This window comes from Cantharellus anzutake (assembly GCF_015039405.1).
Source record: "Cantharellus anzutake strain C23 chromosome Unknown EI90scaffold_3, whole genome shotgun sequence".
NCBI classification, from domain to species: domain Eukaryota; kingdom Fungi; phylum Basidiomycota; class Agaricomycetes; order Cantharellales; family Hydnaceae; genus Cantharellus; species Cantharellus anzutake.
Window position 1 is genome coordinate 2,120,306 of NW_024066953.1, and position 19,067 is coordinate 2,139,372.

Below are 19,067 nucleotides of genomic sequence, written 5' to 3' on the forward strand. Positions count from 1 at the left end.
GGCAGCGGGACGGAATGTCCACAATGCAATATTAAATTAAAATACGGACCCTGAGGTGATCGTGACATTCTGGAACGGCCACACGTGCACAACCTTATTCCTTCACGCAACATGAGGGACGACGAGGAGAAAGCCCTCCTCGAAGGGCACCAAGATGATATGCCACTCAAGGAGGCTTTGTCGCTACCTACCCACCAACCCAGGATCTCACGCAGGGCCATCTTGCTCCGCATTTTGGCACTTGTCGGTTTGATAGGGCTTTCCCTCCACGCCGTACGAGGAATCCTGAGACGACGTGATACCACCTTCCAACGTGTTCGAGTAGCTGCCAATCCTGACTCTCGCGGGCATTTGACCGTTCCGCAGGCTGAACGTCGCTTCTTGTGAGTGAGTGGGACTCGTCACCATTTCCCCATAGTAATTATTCCCCTTCAAACACGCCTAGGGAGGTTCCGAATCCCGAGAGCGCTATATCTACGAGCAAGTCGTACTCATCCATCCCTCATCTTGCTGGAAGCCCTCGAGATTTTGAAACGGCAAAGCAATTCCTCGACCTGCTACAAGCTGAATTACTCATTCCCAAACCTGATGAGATTCCTGTCTATGATGCTGGGTCTTCCCAATCGCAAGAAGCTACGCGGTCTATTACTGAGAGAACTCATCCCGTCGCTTGGATCGACAAGTATTATCCTGGTAAGCTCATTCCACACGGGCGCCACCACCAACATTTAAGCTCTCGGCGGAGTTTTGAACACTCCTTTGGGGCGTGCACTCGATATTCTGGGAGATGACGGAACGCCTGTGTGGATGGCCAATGTTGAGGAAGTGGAAGACTTGGAGGATCCTGCGGGTGGGTACGCACGAGCTGTCGGTGCATGGCATGGCCTCAGCAAGGATGGCGATGTTTCTGTAAGTTTGTGGCCGAGTAGTCTGAACATATAGCTAAAAGTGAAGTAGGGAAAACTAATTTACGCGAATTATGGACGCAAAGCTGATTTTGATGGACTTGCGAGCTCTGGGGCGAATCTCACCGGCAAGATTGCAATTGTTCGTTATGGCGGTGTTTTCCGTGGCTTGAAGGTTAAAGCTGCCCAAGAGGCTGGAGCTATTGGTTTGTATTCGTATTTTGTCCTTTGAAAGAGATATTTACTTGGCGTCATAGGTTGCCTCATCTATTCTGACCCTCGTGATGATGGTACAGTAACAGTGCAGAACGGTTATCTACCGTATCCTCACGGTCCAGCTCGTAACCCTACTTCGGTCCAACGTGGCTCTGTCCAGTTCCTTAGTATCTATCCTGGTGACCCTACTACACCTGGCTATCCAGCATACCCCAATGCAACTCGCCTCGAAGGCACAAACATCCCCAGTATCCCTTCTTTGCCAATCTCCTGGTACAACGCCAAAAGGCTTCTCGAAGAGATATGGGGTGACTATGACACGCAAGGCGACAAGTGGGATTGGGAGTTGGATGGGAAGAGCAGTAAGCGGGACATCAGACTTTTGAATCAAGTCAGGACAGATATCACGCCAATTTGGAATGTAATGGGAGTTATCCCTGGCCACATCAGAAATGAGATCGTTGTTGTTGGCAATCATAGAGATGGTATGCCCAAATTTCCTCAATCCGACGTTGCGTCCTGGGGTGACAGTATTGCGTGTGCGCAGCATGGGTCATGGGGGCCGGTGACCCCACCTCCGGAACTGTCGCTGTGACTGAGATTATCAAAGGGTTCGGCACTTTACTCCGGGCCGGTTGGAAACCCCTTCGCACAATCGTATTCGCTAGCTGGGATGCCGAAGAAGTACGTATCGATGGATGAGCCACCAACGTTCCCGCTGAATTTTTCGTCGACCAGTATGGTTTGGTTGGCTCCACTGAATGGGGAGAGGACTTTGCAGATTGGTTACAGGAGCATGTAGTTGCCTACCTCAATGCTGGTATGTAAGCCGTTTCAAGGCGACGCGAAGAACATAACCCACTACTTGGTTTGCAGATACCGCGGTCTCGGGGTCGACCTTGCGTCTCCGCGGCTCGCCTTCCCTCGCTCATCTTATCCGTGGCGTCGCTCAAGACCTCCCTCACCCTACTGATCTGAACCGCACTCTTTGGGACGCTCGAAGGGACAATGGGAAATTCCCCCTGGTTGACAAGGAGAAGGACGTCAAGCTAGCTGTCGAAGAATCGACCATACATGAATCTGAGAGCACTGGTGTCAAACCACTGGGCAGCGGATCCGATTATACTGTCTTCCTGCAGAGGCTTGGTGTACGTTGAGTCTTGATATAAATGTGGGTCCCTGGAGTTTGACCCATTCGAGCAGATCGCGTCCATCGATGGCGGGTTTGGTTCTGGACGCACCGATGCCGTATATCACTACCACAGCGTCTATGATTCTCACGTACGCTTGCTCATTATCTTTTCTTCTATTTGCTAACGGTTCGTTGCTAGCGTTACCAAGAGCTTTACGCCGATCCTGGGTTCCACCGCCACGTAAGCCTGACCTCTGAACCAATGCGTTGTACTGATCATTTGTCATTTTAGGTGGCTGTTGCCAAGTACCTCGGTCTCGTCACTCTTCGTGTTGCTGATTCACTTATCCTGCCTATTAACACCACCAAATATGCTCTTGAGCTTGGCTCGTACCTCGCTAAGTGCGTATGACAGTGTAGTGAATTCATGAATCACAGCCATTGACATGTTTTACAGGGTCGAGGCACTAGCTGAGTCTCAAGGTCTCAGCCTAGACTTCACTAAGCTCAATCATTCCATTATTGGTCTCCAGCACGCAAGCGCTCAATTAGACAAGGAGCGAGTAGCTGTAGAAAAGTTCTTCCGCAAACAGTTCCGCAAGCTTGGGACGAAGCGGCGTGCCCATCATCACCGCCACCACCGCCATCACCTTCATTTCCACAAGCAGGGTAAGAAGTGTGCCAAGCGGGGGTGGAAGAAAATAAGGAATTGGGTTAAGGGTGCTTTCGGCGTTCCGTCCCGAAAAGATTATGTTCGCGATGAGTCTGTCCACGAGAGACACGACTTTCCCCCGTTCAGGGTCGGTTTGGCGGGAGGTCGTGAAGAGGTACACAAAAAGCGTGATTTCCCCAAAATCCGTCTTGATCTTGCATCGGGAAAAATCCACAAACGCGAAGCAGATGTAAGTGGCCATGAAGAGGAGATTAGGGCCATGGCTGAGGTGGAAGAGGCTCGTGTGGAGAGACGTGACTTCCCTAAGGTCCGCATAGGATTTGCTGGAGGAAAAAATAACATGGAGCGCTCCGAGGATATTGAAGCCCGTGAGAACGAGCAGAGGTTCCGCGTAGGTGTTGCTACTAGCAAAGCCGACGGGGTCTCCAACTCCAAGCAGAGGGATACCAGTGATGGAGAACAGCAGCGAGATGGTGCCGTGGTGAGGCAAATTAATGGGCAATGGCCTTGCCACAAGGACAAGGGCAGCAGGGATGCCGCCATCATGGCTTTGGCGTTTGAGGCTGAGGGACACAAGTCTCGTCTTCCGAAGAAGTTCTTGAAGGCTCGCAAACGTATTGCGAGCGTCAATAGCCGTTTGAGACTTTTCGAGCAAGGGTTTATTTCTGAGAAAGGCATCAAGGATCGGGAGTGGTACAAGTTCGTGGTCTTGTAAAGTGATCTCGCACGTGCTGATTGCGATCATTTTGTGTTTAGGCATCTCGGCGTAGCTCCTGGAAAGTGGCTTGGTGAGCTCTTTTTAATTTGGGTGTGTTTGATTCGCTCATTCATAGAACACATACAGGATACGGAGCAACTACCTTCCCCGCTCTGTCCGAGGCTCTTGATGAGAAGAATTTGACGCTTGCCATATACGAGGTCGAGCGTCTCGTAGAGATCGTCAATGGTTTGACTGGTGCCTTAGTTTTCCACTAATAGTCTGTGACCTAGTGTTGCGATACATGGAGTTTGGACTTCGGAAAGCCCGCTTGAGTAGCTTGGAGATTTTTGATTATGTACTACGTCTGCCGACGGGCATCTGGCATGAAATCTTGTGTCTACGCGTGAATCGAATTGATTGAAGATCTCGATGAGTAGGAAGGAGCCAACGAACCATTAATCCGTAAAGTCAGGTTGGGGTGCTGAGGTTCACAAATACAAGCGGATTGACATCAAACCAATTATGGATCCCAGATTTGTTGACAATATCTACCGTTTAATCTCTTCTCCCCATCGGTACTTCAAGTTTGATGACACCCTAAGTTCGGGGACTCCCTGTTCTTAACGCGAGGTCACTCCGACTGATTTCTTTCAGTAGTAATTTACGATCACCACCCAGGGGTGCATGGACCGTTCCTGGGTTACTTGACGTGATTGCATTTGACACGTAAGATTTACAGTGCGGCCGGCACAGCCTTACGGCCCTCTAAGGCGTGGGTCAAATACGCCATCGGTCACCGCGCTCGCGAGTTATACTCTAACCCTATCGTTTCTCCCCAATCCTCTCGCTTTCCACCAACGCTCGCTTCGCTGCGCCCTTGCACAAGGCGCACGCCTTACTCAGTGGCGGAGGTTGGTCGGGATACTGCCCAGGAATGTATCTCCCTGGCTCTCAACCGATCTCGCACATTGATATCCTAGAACCCCATGGATCGCATCGCGATATTCCAGTACGCAATATGACATCGTTTCCTCGCCTGAAAGCTCCGCTTTATGTGCAGCATTTGTCTATAGAACCACGAAACCCGGGACCGTTTCGGTGAGATGTCGTATGTGAGGTTGCGGATGATAGTCCGGTGGTCCGTTAGATTCGCATCGTTGCACGCCTTGTTTCGCTTCACGATGACCTAGACAGTTGCTGTCCTTTGAGTTCTACATGCATATGTTCCACATTTGGTTCTTCCAATCCAATCCGGATTTTTTCTCGTTATCCGTTCGTTATTGTTGACCTGGCTATCTAATTGTCAGTGTGGGATCTCGGATTAGAGTGAGAACGCCGCCCCCGCGCGGTTCCCGGTGCTCGGAAGCATGGAGATAGAATCGAATTGGGTTATTTTCCTATCTCTAATGAGCAGACATTGAGTAGTGACAGACTCCGTGCTGTGATAGACACCACCGAAGCGTATATATTATTACGAAGTCATAGAGGCTGGAGTCCTGCCTAACCGAAGCGATGCTTGTTTGCACGGTCGACAATAGCTAGTGATGATCTCTGTGGGGTCTTCCTCTCAGTGGTTGTGCCTCAAAAGTTGTGGGCCGAAGGACACCAGTTCATAGATCAACTATACGTTTCATGATGACAGGATGTTTGGTTTTTGTTTGGTTTACGGTGGATATTGTGGGGTCGTGAGAGCGCCAAGCCAGGGTACGCAGAAAACGACAAACAAATATTCGGATACTGGGTTGCCGGTGTCGAAGGTTACTGTACCCGCACGACCAATTACTGGCTGAGGTTCCGAGTGTGACACAAATAGTCAACCGGCTTCTCCTTGTGACGTGTGACAAGCAACCGAAGAGGTGCAAGGTTGGTGTGACACCAGCCACAGTGGCGCTGAATGTCCAACTGGCAAATTTTCGTGTTGATACATTTACACCAAAAAACTACTTCCTTGCAGACGGCTTTTGTTTTCATTGAATCTAATCCGATTTACACAGCCACTTAGCGCCAAAAAAATTGTGTGACAAGATCATTCAACCGGAACGTCAGTGTGATGCGTGACCGTAATTGGTCGTGCGGTACAGTAATTCACTTTGCAAGCTATGTATCTCTTCGTTGTCTAGCCTTCTTATATGCTTACACACGTTTGTTCGAACCCCTACTGGTTGGAACCCGACAACATCCACTACGATGCATCTAGCAGATACAGCCTATATACTACGATTTGCAATTCGGTTCCGACAGTCACGTGAAGTTTCCTGCTTTGTGCACAAAGGCGCATATTGTTCGGAGTGCGGGCCAAAACACCAAACATAACCAAGTTTTCTTACAGCCGCTTGCCTCGCAGACTTGCATTCTCGCCATCTTGCTTTTCAACCGTGCATCCGAACTTACTGTTTTCCATCATGCCACCTACAAGACGCGAAAAGGAGTATAAAAGGCTCAACAATACGCCGTGGGGTGATTTGCAGAAACTTGCAAAGGTGTGTACCCCAGGCCGGAAGTGGCGAATTGCCACACTTGCGTCTTACTGATTTGCGGGTTCCTGTTCGTGTCATTTGGTATATAGGAAAATGGGGTCAAGGCCAGGAAGAAGGATGATATCATCGAGGAGATCCTCAAAATAATGAAGTTGCCTCCTGCCTCTGGGAATGCAAGGCTTTCAACGCGTACCGAGGACGCGCCTGCTAATGAATCTGACGAGTCAGTTGTTTATCATGTTTAATATGTTCGTTCTCACCCCTCTCTTTTTCACAGAGCAGCTGAAGTTGCCGTGGAACTCACCCATGCTACGACGAAGGGCAAAGGTAAACGCCCGAGGGAAGACGATCACGCTGAGACAGCAGGGGAACCGCAACTACGCGTTCCCAAGAGGCGCAAAGGAAAAGGCAAGGAGACCTCAGTAGCAAAGGAGGAGGAAATTGACCAGCCAGCCGAAGATGAACAATTCGTTGCACCTCCACGGAGGCAACCTTCGTCTCGCAAAGGCCCCGCTGTCAGCACCAAAGGACGAGGGAAAGACTGGAAGTCCAAACACCAACATCAAAGTGCATCCCTCGACCAAGCGCCCACCGAAGCTGACACCGAGTCGATACAGCTCGATGAGGAACAACAGAAGCTTTCATCTCGTGTGGTTTCTAAACGTCGTAGTGCAGCACCAGAACCTGCATCCACTGAGCCCCAGCCTCCCGAACCTATAATCCCCCCAGTGCCTACTCTCCCTTCCGAGCCAACCCTTGAGACTGTCATCACTGCCTTTCGTCAGACGCTTTCTGTTCTCAATACCATGCGCTCTGCTCTCACCTTTTATGCTAAGCTCAGGAATGACGTGGATGAACTGACTGCGACAGCGTTGGAATTTCAGACCGATATGGATCAGACAAAAAAGCAGCTGCCTGAGCTGGACGAACGTTTGGGAGAGGTCAAGAAGTCTCTTGAAGGGCTAGGAGGAAGTACAGGGGAAGGCACTGACGCCCCAGTGAAATTGAAGGATCTTAGACATCTCGAAACTCGCTTCGAAGAGAATAACGCACGTCTCGAGTCGTGGGAGGGACAGGTCAACCGGCTAATTGATGCGGACTTGCTCGACAAGCTGGAAAACCTCGGTCACCAAGTTGAAACAGGTAGCGCGGGCGGCAACGGGCCGAGTGCTGAGGATTGGAGGAAGAAGGTGGAGTCCTTGGAACAAAGAGTACTTGAATTGGAGAAGACACCTATTATTCCTGCACCTTGGACCGGTAATTTGTTGGCTCAAGGACGATTGAAGGATGCGTTGCCGCTGACTCCGGAGCCAGAAAAGGATAGAATCGAGGAGGTGGGTGAAGGTGAGGATGCGGGTGAGGACGTCGACCTCGATGCGGAGAAGGGAAGAGAGGGTGGCTTCAAGGATAAGGGGAAAGGGAAGAAAAGGAGATAGATGAACCCAAAGAGAAGAGCAGTAAGCCAGTGGAACGGATTCACAAGGAGTACACTGCACCAGAAGTTCATAGAAAGGTCATTTCGACCCAGTCGAACGTCATTACTGTTTCGACAACAACTGTTATGGGAGGCAAGTTCCACCATTCGTACTTATAGTGAACACCTCTTGCTCTCAATTCCTATCGCCTCAATCCTTAATTTCTCGGATTCACGCCACCATCGTCTCATCTCCACGATGTAACACTTAATTGCTTGTAACATTATTTTATTATTATCTAGCTTGTAATTATCATCTCTTGGGATTGGGAGTTCGAAGTTGCTCGCCGAGGCTAGGTTGTTTTGATATTGACATGTATTTTCGTCGAGGCCATTTCATTGCACTCCAACCGCTCCCCAACAGCCAACTCGTGCTTGCCGCAATCTGCAAGGGCGCGCGACGTTGCCCTCTCACGCTTAGCTTTTTTGCGCATTCAGGGTCGTTCCACATTAGTATTCGACATATAACCGATTCCCTTTCAACGAAGTTGTATCATGCCTGCGGTTTTCTCTCGGACTCAACTTGAAGCGAAGAAACGCGCCGAACTCCAGTCGCTTGCAAAGGAGCATAACATCAAGGCGAACCTCAAGACAGATGAACTTGTCATAGAATTGCAGAAAGCAATGGAGAAGCTTAAGAAAAGGTGCGATCCTTGGAACGTGCAACTTGATTGGTGGAATCCTTACAGGGGTCCATTTAACGCCTGGATAGTGGCCCGTCTACAACAACTACGACGACTGCGAGGAGGGTGCCCTCGGCATCTGAGTCGTCCTCTGGAAGACCTCGAGTCGTGCCAGGCACATCCAAGATTCCTGGCCCGTCAATATCGACTTCGTCGAAATCTGTCGCCAGGTCCAAACCTGGGGGGTTTTCTGTTAAATCGAAGGGCAGTATCGTGTCGAGCGACGAGGAGGTACCACCTAAGCGACCAGCGCGACGTCAAGCCTCCGCCAAGCCCTCTAACTCAACAACATCCCGCCCCGCCGGTACATCGTCAAGAACACGCAGGACACCCGCCTCTGTTTCTGGTGGAGGGAAAGGCAAGGCAACGGAGAAAGAAGAACAGGGGCGTCCTCCTTCAAGTAAAGACACTTCAGCTTCACGCCAATCCCTTGGTTCAGCTGGGGTGATTGTAGAGATCCCTTCTCGCCGTACCTCCGTTAACCACACTGGCTCCGGAGCATCGCCTCAGACGACATCCAAGCAGCTCGAATCCCAGTCTGTTTCAAGTAAGCATGTTTGGATCTAAATTCGTGATAACGGCGCTCATATCTGACAAATCGATTATAGCACAAGGACCCGTTGCATCGACGTCTCAGACTGGACCTCAGCCTATAAACCGTCCTTCGATCATATCTGCGCCCTTCTTTGCGGTTCCCGCCGCACCTACAACCCCTTCAAAGAGTAGTAGTACCAGCACTCTTCTCGAGACTCTCAAAGGCTCGGAGGAGTTCAGAGGCATTGCACTTGATACTGAAGCCTCAAAGGTAGCCATCAATTCGCTCACCGAATCTCTCCGCCTCGAGCGCGAACGCACAGCTCAATTGCGCGAGGAACTTGAAGCCGTCAGGAAGGGCAAAGACGCGGCTCTTGACGACCTAAAGACTTTACGAGAAGATTTTCTTGAGTTTAGGAGGGTTGGCGAGACGTCAACGCGGCAGACTGAGGGATTGATCGAGTCATTGAAGGCCACAGTTCACGCTCTGGATGCGTACGCTCGTGGGCTGGAGGGTCGAGTGAAGACGCTTGAGGATGATAAGGAGAATGTAGAGGGGACGCTCCCGCCTCCAGCGCCACTAAATCTCGGAAAGAGGGACAGAGAGGGTACGCCACAGAGGTCCAGAGGCGATGAAGAAATTGCACCATCGCCATCTGGGCAGCCTAGTCCAACAAAACGCGCGCGGACTACTGAGCCGTCGCAAGAAGAGCCCCCTGAACAGCGGTCTGTGATTGAGGAGCCACCTGAAGAGTCCGCTTCCACTGACATCAATCCCACCGGCGAGATCGCTCCTGCCCCTGCGACACAGGAGGAACCGCAAACAACCATTGCTGGGACCAATGGGAAACCAGCCCTCTTGTCACTTGGACGACCTTCTGGCCCTCCAGTTGTGAATGACGAGCCTCCACAAAGCAGCCCCATAACAGCTTACTTCTCGTCACTTGTACCTCCCCCCAACTACCAGCACCCCCCTTCGCCCCAAATCCCCAAAGAATCACTTGTCCCTCTCCCTTCTTCCTCTGCTGAACTTATTCAACCACCCCTCTCAGCACTTCCCTTCCCCCTCATCCCATCCAAACCGCTGACCACTGGTACATCATTAGGCTCCGGGTCCAACGGCTTGAAGTCATCGAGGAAGGATGGTAGCTCGGGCCGCTACAATCCTATTGCCCGTAGAACCCCTCGAGGAAGCACAGCAGTGAGCAAGGCGGATAGCTCTGTATCACCCGCCAATGTTGGAAATACAGGTGCCGTTTCCTTCGGCTACAGCGTCGGTTCACCCTCAGCTAGTTCCACTCCCCGCTCTACCGGCGAGGTGTCCTCTCGAGACGATGATGGGGGCAATGATAGCGTTACCTTGAGCCCGCCGAAAATGTCATCTGCCCCCTCTCTTGGCACACTTCCTATGCCTCGTTCCAACCCATTCCGTGCTCCGTCCTTTGAGTTTGCACCACAACTCATCAACACCGCTCCTTCCACATCTCCGACGCGCGCCTCCAATCCTACGTCCACGTCGAACGCCCCTCTCTCACCTGCTTTCTCCATTGACAATGCGCCGCGTGGATATGATGAGGTTGGTGACTTCGGTTTCCAAGAGGAAAGCTACATGAGTCTGGACTCACCACCTCCCCCATCGCCTAGCAAGCGAACGATGTACGGCACTGAAATTCATCCGCCAATCACGCAATCCAGCTCCTTCGGAGCAGGAGCTACGGGCAGCACTGGAGGACCGTTTTCGCTCTTTGGCAGTGTTGCTCGAACAGGGACGTCATCCATTTCGGCTGGCAACGCCTTTAGGGGCGGGTCCTTGCCACCTTTCGGAGCGACCGGTTCTAGTTCATCGAATGGAGGACTTCCACGCGCACCAGAGCCCAGGATTGCAGAGCTGCCACCAGTAGATGAGGATGGGGGCCCAGAGAGAGAAAATGATGCTGCGTTTCAGCAAACAGAAACCACTGGTGATGGGGAGATGCGCAGAAATCCAAGAGCAAATTACGGCCTTGATGACCCGTTGACATGGGGTTCACCGAAGCGACCGAGTTCGTAGGATACAATTACTTTGTGACATACACTTTTTCTTCTATCGTCGATTTTTAATCATAACTCCGCGAGTGGTGCTGTCGTTTGACACCAATCACTGACTCATAACGTGTCACCGTTGCTAGGCCTGTTGTCATGATTGAGCGACGTTTTGGACTTCATGTGCGGGATGAAACAACACGAATCCATAAGATGGACACGGCTCGACCAATGTACGGATTGACGTTAATTCGATCTCTTCCCTAGTCCGGCTAACCCAGGGGACCCCTCTCAAACCTCCCAAGGTAGTCTAGGCTGTCCGGTGAAAGCTGGCTGCACCGAAAAGATAATCCGACCGGTGTCTGCAGTCAATTATGTTACAATCATGATTTTACCAGCCTCATGCCAGCCATATCTCATCTTAATTTTGCTGAACACAAGACAGCGTTCGACCATCGATTGGAGAGCTGCGCGGATCACAAAGATAGCAAACCGGGTTCAGATGGAGCTCTTTTTAACCCTCACGACGCCCGGTGGAGTCCAGTTAAGTTAATATGCTCCTTACATGCATGGGGCGCCATTCAGTATGTCCCCGAATCATTAATAGGTTTATATTCCTGAACAGTTCGTCTCATCAAAGAATGAGCCCATGTGTCAGTTTGAATACCTCTCGATTAAAAACTATGAGAAACTGTGACTATGCAAAGATATCGGGATCGGTCTACGCTGACATACTTGGGAAATTTTCGCTTTGGGTACCTGATGACCTGAGTATGTCTCTTGCAGGGACAAGACGGATCATTTGTGGTGCGTACAAAGGTTATCCATATCATTCATTTGAGCAGCGCACCAAACTATACTCCGGGGGTGGGGAAACCGTTAACTCGAACGCGTCATCTCCCTTATCCCTGCAAGGATGGGGATCGTTAAGGTAGTGCGGACCCAAATCGACATCAGACCTCAAGTGCCGCGCCGTTACGTAGTCAGCTCCACAAGCAACAAGTTATATCCACAGATGATGTTCTCGTTGCTTTCTGTTTGCCAATCCGAGAACCAGGATATTTGCGGTCCAAAACGAGGTAGTACTGAGCAGGCGGCTGTGCGGCAGCTGGGCGTGGTGGCATGACGATCGGCACTGGGAGTTCCAGAGAGGGGCTGCTTGTGAGACGTACCAAATATGTCAGAAGGTATCGTGACATCAACTCACAACTCACCCTCTTAGCCAATTCAGAGCCGAATTGTGGCATCCCACGAATGGGGGGGAGTACTCATCCGAAAAAACTGATCCTAAGCTCTTCAACGTCCAAGTTGAAGCAGCCAGTAACCTGGAATAGAACTCTGCGCGGGAATTGGCCTGCTAGCAGATTAAGCGTCTGCGAAAGTTCCGTGGCCCCCACCCAATCAATAATAATAGTAATATCAGAACGGCCGAGGAGTAAGCTTCTCAAAGCTTTTGTGAGTCCCTCAGGGACTACAGCTTCCCCGAGAAATTCAATGATGACGAGGTTCAGGTTCGGACATGGCGGCGTTTGGACGTTGCGTGATTCATGAGAATCAGAGGTATTGAAGCGATCCTGTACCGCTTGTCCATCAGGGGCGAGGAACTCGATGAGGGCCTCCAAACCTCGGCGATAACGCAAAGAAAGGGCGAAAAGGGAGCTGAAGTGAACAAGGTACCTTTCTCCCTGCCCGTAAGTCACCCAACCCCGCAAGTCAAGGGCTTTTACCATTGCGAGAGAGTCGGCATATCCCAGAGCGGAAGACGAAGTCAACATCTTTAAGCTCTGTGGTTGCGCTACACGCAGGAGTTTGAGTCGCGGAGCGATCTCGTAGGGGAAGGGCCCAGCATCTACTTCGAGTGTTCGGAGATTGCGAAGTGATAGAGAATAGAGGGACGAAGGAAGGATCGACGTCCAGTGGAGCGAGATTCTGAGCCGTTCGATTTCGGGGCTGCGTCTGAGCACACTGAATACCGTAAAAGCGGGCAGCTTTGTCAAGTTCAAACTTTTCGAGACGTTGAATGGTGCAAGGAAGCCGGTGTGCAAATGTGAATGTGAAAGCTTGAACTCGTGGAGGTTCAAATTCGGCCCGAGTTGAATGGCCTCTGGATTGAGTCCAATTCTCCACCGCGGCGTCAAGAAGATGTCTAGTTCCTTGAGTGACGGAAATGGGTGAGTCAATGGGATCCAGGCATTGGGCATGTGGAACTCATGATCGTCATAGATCAATGAATAACAGCGATCCAAGTGAGGTGCGGCTAATTCCATTGATCGACACTGGGCATCCATTGGTGCGCCGCGATAATTGGCAATCCAAAGGTGGATTCGAGCACCTCTCGATCTCTCGAGATAGGAAGTGAACTGATCAAATCCCCCTAACCACCGTTTATCACCCAACTTCAAACAAATTTTCGACCAAAGTCGGGGTTCTGACAGAGCCACGGAACGCCAGAATCTCGATACTGCCGCTACATTGGTAGAAATGTCATTAGAAATGATTTCTTGGATAGGGAAGGAATTCCCAAGCACGAAGATTTCCCGAATGATTTCAATGGGAAGCTTATTGATGCCGAGAGGCTGACATGTCTGTGGGACTTCAGTGATACTCGATATTTGATCGCCCAAACCGGGGGGGAGGTCCATGTCGCCTGCATGCAGACGTTCCAAATGAGCGCTTAATCTGGGATATTAATGACCCGCATTGGGCAATATTATAATCGTGGGACCATCCAAACACTCTGCAAGAGGACACTGCAAAAACCTGCCTTGAGAGGGAATCCGAAGTTCTCGCCACAGTCAGTTTTCCCTGAGTTTCACCTCTTGTCTGCTGTGGGGATGACAGAGCTCTTCGGTATTCAGTACACCAGGGCTCCCGCGCTTGATAGTGCTACATGGGCCAGGATTAATTCTTTGCACCACCACTGGCTCTAATCATGCCCGTGTTCACGGATCTTGGGCATGGGCACACTCGTTAGCATATACATATACGCTCTATATTAATAGAGGCTGGTAGCCTGCTTACATATACGCTCAGCTTTGGGGTCACGGTTTGAAAGACCGAGCTCAGCACTGCCATGCACGCTTTCGGATGGACGCCTCAATGGCAATATCCTCACCCGCTGCCGCGGTCCCATCTAAATCCCATAAACGCGAGTCATCAGTGCCAGTCGCATCGGCCGCAGCTGGGGACCTACTTAACCTAATCTAGCCGTGAACTTCAGCATGTGGAAAGCCAGAACTCGGTGCCAGTTGCTCACGTGCAAAGTTGTTTTTTTTTGCAAAACTTCGGGGTGGTGAAACTGCGGTGGAATATGTTGTTATTATCCGTTTAATTTTTTCGAAAGTGAGTCACCTGAACCAGTGTCCCTTTTGCTGTCCCTCCACGAAACCATACACCGTCTACCACTTCTAGTAAGACTATGCTTAGTTGGTTAGATCGCCAAGGGCCAAGCCAGGCCACCCCGACCCTCGGCAACATTGACCTGAGAATCCGTGCCCTTACCACGATCCTGTCAAGGCTCGATCCTCAAGCTAGCTCTCCTACCAAAGGTCCCTCGTCAATCGAGTTTAAAGTTGCGATGCATATTGCCACGCTCCTCACTCGTGGTACGGATAAGAGAGGCATGATGGGGCCGAACATTCGACCCTTCGCAGTCACCACGCGAACGATGGTGGATTCCGTGAATATCCTTGCGATGATTGATAGAGACGACGGCGAATATCCAGACACCCCTGAGAGTGGGCTCTCAAACGATTTTGTTACCACCCAGAATCCCAAATCAGATGGCCTTAATTATGAACTTGGTGTCGCTGAGATTGAATCTAAAGATCTAGACGACGTCCAACGCGACGAACTCTTGAGCAGGTGACCAACACCTCTTTCTGCGCGTCGCTCTGATTCATCATTACCATTGCATTTAGCGACCGCCCTCCAGAGGATATCACTCTGAGTCAGCATGCAGCAGACGTAATGTCTTTATTTAACAATATCCGTGCCGTACGGCGAGGTGGAACCGAACACGCCCGTGTCGTTCGACGTATCACTACATTCATCGTTCGGCGATGCGCATCGATCATCTCCCATCGACTCCGATCCGACAAGTTCATCTTTCAAGATACGACGTTAGATAAGATTCTCCAAGGATGGAAGCCCAGCGACAGGGACCATTTTGTGAAGTCCGAGTGTGAAATACCAAAACGCCTTGTTATCCTATTCCAGAAGAGGGGCATCCAATGCCGATGGTCCCGCGGGAAATATTTCGCATCCTGGACGAAGGACATAGCTCCACTTTGGATGAAAACATTTACATCGTATCTATCATGGTGCAAGGAATGTTTCAAGCTAGACGGCAATAAAGTGGCAGGCAACACCACCAAGGGCGCGATTGCTTTAAAATTGCTCCAATTATTGATCAAATCAGAGGGATTCAAATATCTGCTTGAACTGGATTCTGTCAACGCTATCCTGGACCGAGAAATATTCAAACGTCAGCGAGGTACAATATTTTGTAATGTATTCATTGTCCCCACGATCTAAAAGCACAACCTCTTCATCAGCTCGCTCCAATACCGAAAACCCAGAAGGCTCCGCTGATCCCCAAAGCCAGACTTTCGATGACACACATACCGACAATTTAGAGCTCACTGCTGAGACAGATGAGGATTCGGTCGCTCTTACCATGCGATACCTTGGTAATGTCGTTGCGTGGATCACTGCGACAGATTTTTTATTTTCCAGTTCACGTATACGACGTACCCCGAGGCCTCGTCTCCATCTCGTGATCACTGCTCCTCCTGCCGAGCCAAAAGCAATGGCAAATGCACTACCAATCTTCGCAGATATATTGCAAAAATCTCTTCAAGACCGGGAGGATCAGTCAAAAGGCCACAACTCCATTGTGCATTCATGGTTCTGGGAATTTGCTCGGAAGCTTCCAAAGTCCGGGGAGTTTCATGGCATGGTCCACTGTGAAGCATCTCTGATGGGTGCCATTGCACAGTACAATGGCCAAGATGGCAACATGCAGAATACCCGACTTCCAGACATATTTCATGTAAGTTGTTGGTGTCCTACATTTTTGGAGGCATGCTGCTAATCTTTCTTTTGAAGGGCACTTCCAATAAGCCAAGGACAATTGGAGTTGCTAAAAAATGTTGTTGGTGCTGCAACATGCTTGCAACCCTCCTGAACTCAACAGATATTCAGTTCAGCCTCCCAGGCTCACATGGTCAAATATCCCCATGGGCCCTTCCGAGTATTGGGATATCTTCTGAAGTTGCTTGCTCCCTTGAGGATAAGCTTCAAAAACAACTGTCACTGGCAATTTGGAAGATGGTGGACAAACTAAAATGTGTACCTGACAGCCAGACAAGCAGCCCTGTAGTATCAGACAATAGTGATAAGGTTGATGATGATTGGGAGGAAACAGTCAAGAAACTGGACTGTGAGGTAAGGAATGGACAGTGAATGGATGATGTGCACTTGTGTGCATTTCCTTTATTCATTATTCTTTGTTATACAAGTTGACAGCCTTTGGCTTGAGAACAATACAATTCATTGATTTCAAAATACATTCCTTTTCACCTCCAGACCGCATTTTTGCACAATCACTTGATGACTTTTAATTCCCTTCACACTTCACATCATCCCCTTTCCTGCAGTCACTTGGGCCAGCATACAAATCCTGTGTTTGTCAGAACCGTGCGAATCTTCGCCGAGGGTAGCCGTAGGCGACCGAGCGTTGCCCGCTAGTGGAATAGGCGTCCTACACACGACCGAGCTTTAGCGAGGAATAAACCCCACCGATCTCGAGGCCGAGGCTACTTAGGCGAGAGAGCCGGGATTTCGGCTTCAACGACTCTAGGAGGAGCGTTGCGCCTCGTTCTCGACGCGGTCCCGATACTTAGAAGGTCAGAGGTCTCGCGGGGACAGAGGTAAGCTCTAGGGGTAATTCTAGTTGATTTCGAACTACAGTACAAGCATTAGCTACAAGCTGTATATAAGCGCTAGGGAACTGAATGGGGAATAAGTTGCCAGATCTCGCGGAGATTGCGGGCGGAGAAAGGAAAGAGGAAAACAAACAAAGAGCACGTGTTCACGACAGCGAAGGTCAAGCGTGACCTTCGCCGCGAGGTAACAAGGTGCGGTGAAGCATGGAACAACAGGTCGCGGCGCTCTGCGCCGCTAGGTCGTTCAACGACAATCAAGAGAGGGGTTGTGGAGAGGTGGCAGGAAGTGGTTAGACGGCGACGGGCGGCGAGCGGAGTGTGCGGGGAGTGTTCGGGCGTGGGAGAGGGTCAGGGAGGAGGTCGTCTGGCCCCGGGGAACGCCGGGTCGTGACAGTGTTCAAATATCCCGGCTGTCCACCCTCATCCACATTGTTGTAAATGCGGCATTCCATATATGGCAACCCGCTTCAGCGGTTCACTCGCAACCCAGATGTAATATAGAAATGAGAAGAGAAACTGTAACTAAAGTACATGCAGTGCTCCCATGCCCATATTCATACTCTTCAATAATATTCTAGATTCTTCTATGCCCAGTGCTTATGCAGGTGCCTAGTAACCTGTAGAATATTCCCGGATATTCCGGTTCAGTTTCATCATGTGACTTGTATTCCAACATTCCCCCTCAAGTCACATACCCCTTCTGTCATATCCATCTATGGCCATCGTCCTCCACTACCTCCGACCCTTCCGGATTACCTCCGCTCCTTCGTCACTAACCTTGGAGCCTCCATATTTGTCATATCCATACAATTCTGACCTCCGCTCCGGGCTCCCGGAACTCCGAACTCCGACTTCCGGAGTCCTACTTCCCTTCTGTCACCTTCTCCTTGCCGACTCCCAAGAGGTTATCCCACCTCCGGCTCGGACACCACCTTCGGTCCGACTCCGGAACATTCCGGGTCCGACCCCAACCTCGACACCTTCCAGACGAGTACACAAAACCTATGCTCCCGACTCCGGACCTCCACTCCGGAATCCCGTTCACGTCTCCGTCTCCGGAACCTCCGGTCTTAGCTCCGACCTCGGACTTTGACCCCACCTCCGCTTATACCCATTGTATTGGTTAGCTCATTCCATTTAATTATGTTTGCCAATATTCCGGAGTTTAACTTCCGAGTTCGGACTTTCTGGACTTACATCGGACCTTGCAACTATTGCATTGCTCCATTCAGTTCCACTATTCTCCCTCATTCCTATTTGGGCTGCTGCTTCCTTTCTATTCAGTCAGCTAGCCATTCCCCACTCCCAACCTCCTTCCTTCCTCCTTGGGCCATGGCCCTTCATTCCTCCTTTGAGAAACACCATTGAGTCAAACCCTTGACCCTCGGTGTTGTTCCCCTTTCCATCTCCCTTTGTCTCCTTTCGTCCTACCCTCGCTCCTTTTGATTCCGGACCCCTCCTTATATACAATGTACATAGTAACTTGTAACCTCAGTCCGAAATCGACATGAATTCCCCCCAAGAGACTTTCCCTCTGCTAGATCCGAAATTAGGGACCCCTAGGACAACCAGCAATGGCACAGCGCTCCGCCTGAGTCGCTGAGGCCGAGGTCCTTCCACGCTAAGTCTCCGATTCCACTCCGGAGTCGTCTGAATCCGCATGGTTCTAACAATATTCCACAATCACCTCCAACTCCCTCAATGGTCACCACCCCCTCAATCCAATATATTTCCTACACCTCCCTAATGTCAGGGCACACCCGCCTGACCCGGGCCCACCCGGGCTCACCCGGCCACACCACACCCGCTCCCCGCTGTCTATCCCCCTCCCCCCTCCTTCCTCCCTCTCCTCCCCTTTCTTTTCCCTCTTCTTTCCCCTTTCTTTATTTCGTTCTTCTCATCTTCCTCTTCCTGTTTATTTCTTTCTATCTACACGGACCACCTTCCTTTGTATCGATGTACTATTGACCCGTCCGGCCCACACACCCCGGACGGCTTCCCGCTGTGCCCAGCATGCACGCATGTAGCGGACACTCTCGGGATCCCCCACGGGGACACCCGGATGCCTGCGGCTGCCTCCGAGGATGACGTGGCACCTGTCATGTGACTCAAGCCGCATGTACATAAATGTACCTGAAGTGAGAACCGAAGAAGTAACCTTCTTCTCACATTCTCCACTTCAGTCTGAGTGGCCAGGGACCACTGTCCCGGATCAGGCCCGCCAGTACGCATGCCCGCTCCACACCCCGCGACGGCCTCAGTGCCGGATATTACCCCCGGGCCCTCTCGACCCCGGACGCGTC

At 50.8% G+C, this 19,067-nt stretch overlaps 5 protein-coding genes across 5 annotated transcripts; 4 read left to right on the forward strand and 1 right to left on the reverse strand.

Annotated features, from left to right (window-relative positions):
- The first annotated feature begins 61 nt into the window (after nucleotides 1-61).
- Nucleotides 62-4,024, forward strand: EI90DRAFT_2988837 (uncharacterized protein). Its single transcript, XM_039056053.1, has 14 exons — nucleotides 62-383; nucleotides 446-693; nucleotides 746-909; nucleotides 958-1,111; nucleotides 1,163-1,606; nucleotides 1,669-1,805; nucleotides 1,860-1,941; nucleotides 1,998-2,269; nucleotides 2,325-2,402; nucleotides 2,453-2,494; nucleotides 2,546-2,655; nucleotides 2,711-3,625; nucleotides 3,683-3,714; nucleotides 3,771-4,024. The coding sequence occupies exons 1-14, from the start codon at nucleotides 112-114 to the stop codon at nucleotides 3,899-3,901; spliced, it is 3,081 nt and encodes a 1,026-aa protein (XP_038922955.1). The 5' UTR covers nucleotides 62-111; the 3' UTR covers nucleotides 3,902-4,024.
- A 1,740-nt stretch (nucleotides 4,025-5,764) lies between these two features.
- On the forward strand, nucleotides 5,765-7,871 carry EI90DRAFT_3032889 (uncharacterized protein). The gene is given in 5 exon segments (XM_039058425.1): nucleotides 5,765-5,928; nucleotides 5,939-6,106; nucleotides 6,193-6,326; nucleotides 6,381-7,498; nucleotides 7,528-7,871. The coding sequence occupies 4 exon segments, from the start codon at nucleotides 6,029-6,031 to the stop codon at nucleotides 7,695-7,697; spliced, it is 1,500 nt and encodes a 499-aa protein (XP_038922956.1). The 5' UTR covers nucleotides 5,765-5,928; nucleotides 5,939-6,028; the 3' UTR covers nucleotides 7,698-7,871.
- A 39-nt stretch (nucleotides 7,872-7,910) lies between these two features.
- Nucleotides 7,911-11,049, forward strand: EI90DRAFT_3150364 (uncharacterized protein). Its single transcript, XM_039065652.1, has 3 exons — nucleotides 7,911-8,221; nucleotides 8,290-8,807; nucleotides 8,869-11,049. Exons 1-3 carry the CDS (start codon nucleotides 8,073-8,075, stop codon nucleotides 10,842-10,844), a joined length of 2,643 nt encoding a protein of 880 aa, XP_038922957.1. The 5' UTR covers nucleotides 7,911-8,072; the 3' UTR covers nucleotides 10,845-11,049.
- Nucleotides 11,050-12,022: 973 nt separating this feature from the next.
- EI90DRAFT_1330490 (uncharacterized protein) lies at nucleotides 12,023-13,846 on the reverse strand. Its single transcript, XM_039051675.1, has one exon. The coding sequence runs from the start codon at nucleotides 13,456-13,458 to the stop codon at nucleotides 12,085-12,087; it is 1,374 nt and encodes a 457-aa protein (XP_038922958.1). The 5' UTR covers nucleotides 13,459-13,846; the 3' UTR covers nucleotides 12,023-12,084.
- Nucleotides 13,847-14,098: 252 nt separating this feature from the next.
- On the forward strand, nucleotides 14,099-16,485 carry EI90DRAFT_3032892 (uncharacterized protein). Its single transcript, XM_039058426.1, has 4 exons — nucleotides 14,099-14,680; nucleotides 14,737-15,311; nucleotides 15,373-15,869; nucleotides 15,926-16,485. The coding sequence occupies exons 1-4, from the start codon at nucleotides 14,235-14,237 to the stop codon at nucleotides 16,280-16,282; spliced, it is 1,875 nt and encodes a 624-aa protein (XP_038922959.1). The 5' UTR covers nucleotides 14,099-14,234; the 3' UTR covers nucleotides 16,283-16,485.
- Nucleotides 16,486-19,067: the final 2,582 nt, after the last annotated feature.

What these genes read in the sequence shown, in the direction of transcription:
- EI90DRAFT_1330490 (XM_039051675.1), bottom strand. Translation starts at nt 13,458, where the DNA reads ATGGACCTCCCCCCCGGTTTGGGCGATCAAATATCGAGTATCACTGAA.
- EI90DRAFT_3032889 (XM_039058425.1), top strand. Translation starts at nt 6,029, where the DNA reads ATGCCACCTACAAGACGCGAAAAGGAGTATAAAAGGCTCAACAATACG. An exon ending in ATTTGCAGAAACTTGCAAAG is followed by an intron (nt 6,107 to 6,192) that starts GTGTGTACCCCA and finishes TTTGGTATATAG; the next exon opens with GAAAATGGGGTCAAGGCCAG. An exon ending in TGCGGAGAAGGGAAGAGAGG is followed by an intron (nt 7,499 to 7,527) that starts GTGGCTTCAAGG and finishes GGGAAAGGGAAG; the next exon opens with AAAAGGAGATAGATGAACCC.
- EI90DRAFT_3032892 (XM_039058426.1), top strand. Translation starts at nt 14,235, where the DNA reads ATGCTTAGTTGGTTAGATCGCCAAGGGCCAAGCCAGGCCACCCCGACC. An exon ending in AATATTCAAACGTCAGCGAG is followed by an intron (nt 15,312 to 15,372) that starts GTACAATATTTT and finishes CCTCTTCATCAG; the next exon opens with CTCGCTCCAATACCGAAAAC. An exon ending in GACTTCCAGACATATTTCAT is followed by an intron (nt 15,870 to 15,925) that starts GTAAGTTGTTGG and finishes TTTCTTTTGAAG; the next exon opens with GGCACTTCCAATAAGCCAAG.
- EI90DRAFT_3150364 (XM_039065652.1), top strand. Translation starts at nt 8,073, where the DNA reads ATGCCTGCGGTTTTCTCTCGGACTCAACTTGAAGCGAAGAAACGCGCC. An exon ending in ATGGAGAAGCTTAAGAAAAG is followed by an intron (nt 8,222 to 8,289) that starts GTGCGATCCTTG and finishes ACGCCTGGATAG; the next exon opens with TGGCCCGTCTACAACAACTA. An exon ending in CGAATCCCAGTCTGTTTCAA is followed by an intron (nt 8,808 to 8,868) that starts GTAAGCATGTTT and finishes AATCGATTATAG; the next exon opens with CACAAGGACCCGTTGCATCG.
- EI90DRAFT_2988837 (XM_039056053.1), top strand. Translation starts at nt 112, where the DNA reads ATGAGGGACGACGAGGAGAAAGCCCTCCTCGAAGGGCACCAAGATGAT. An exon ending in CTAGCTGGGATGCCGAAGAA is followed by an intron (nt 1,806 to 1,859) that starts GTACGTATCGAT and finishes TTCGTCGACCAG; the next exon opens with TATGGTTTGGTTGGCTCCAC. An exon ending in CTTGGCTCGTACCTCGCTAA is followed by an intron (nt 2,656 to 2,710) that starts GTGCGTATGACA and finishes CATGTTTTACAG; the next exon opens with GGTCGAGGCACTAGCTGAGT.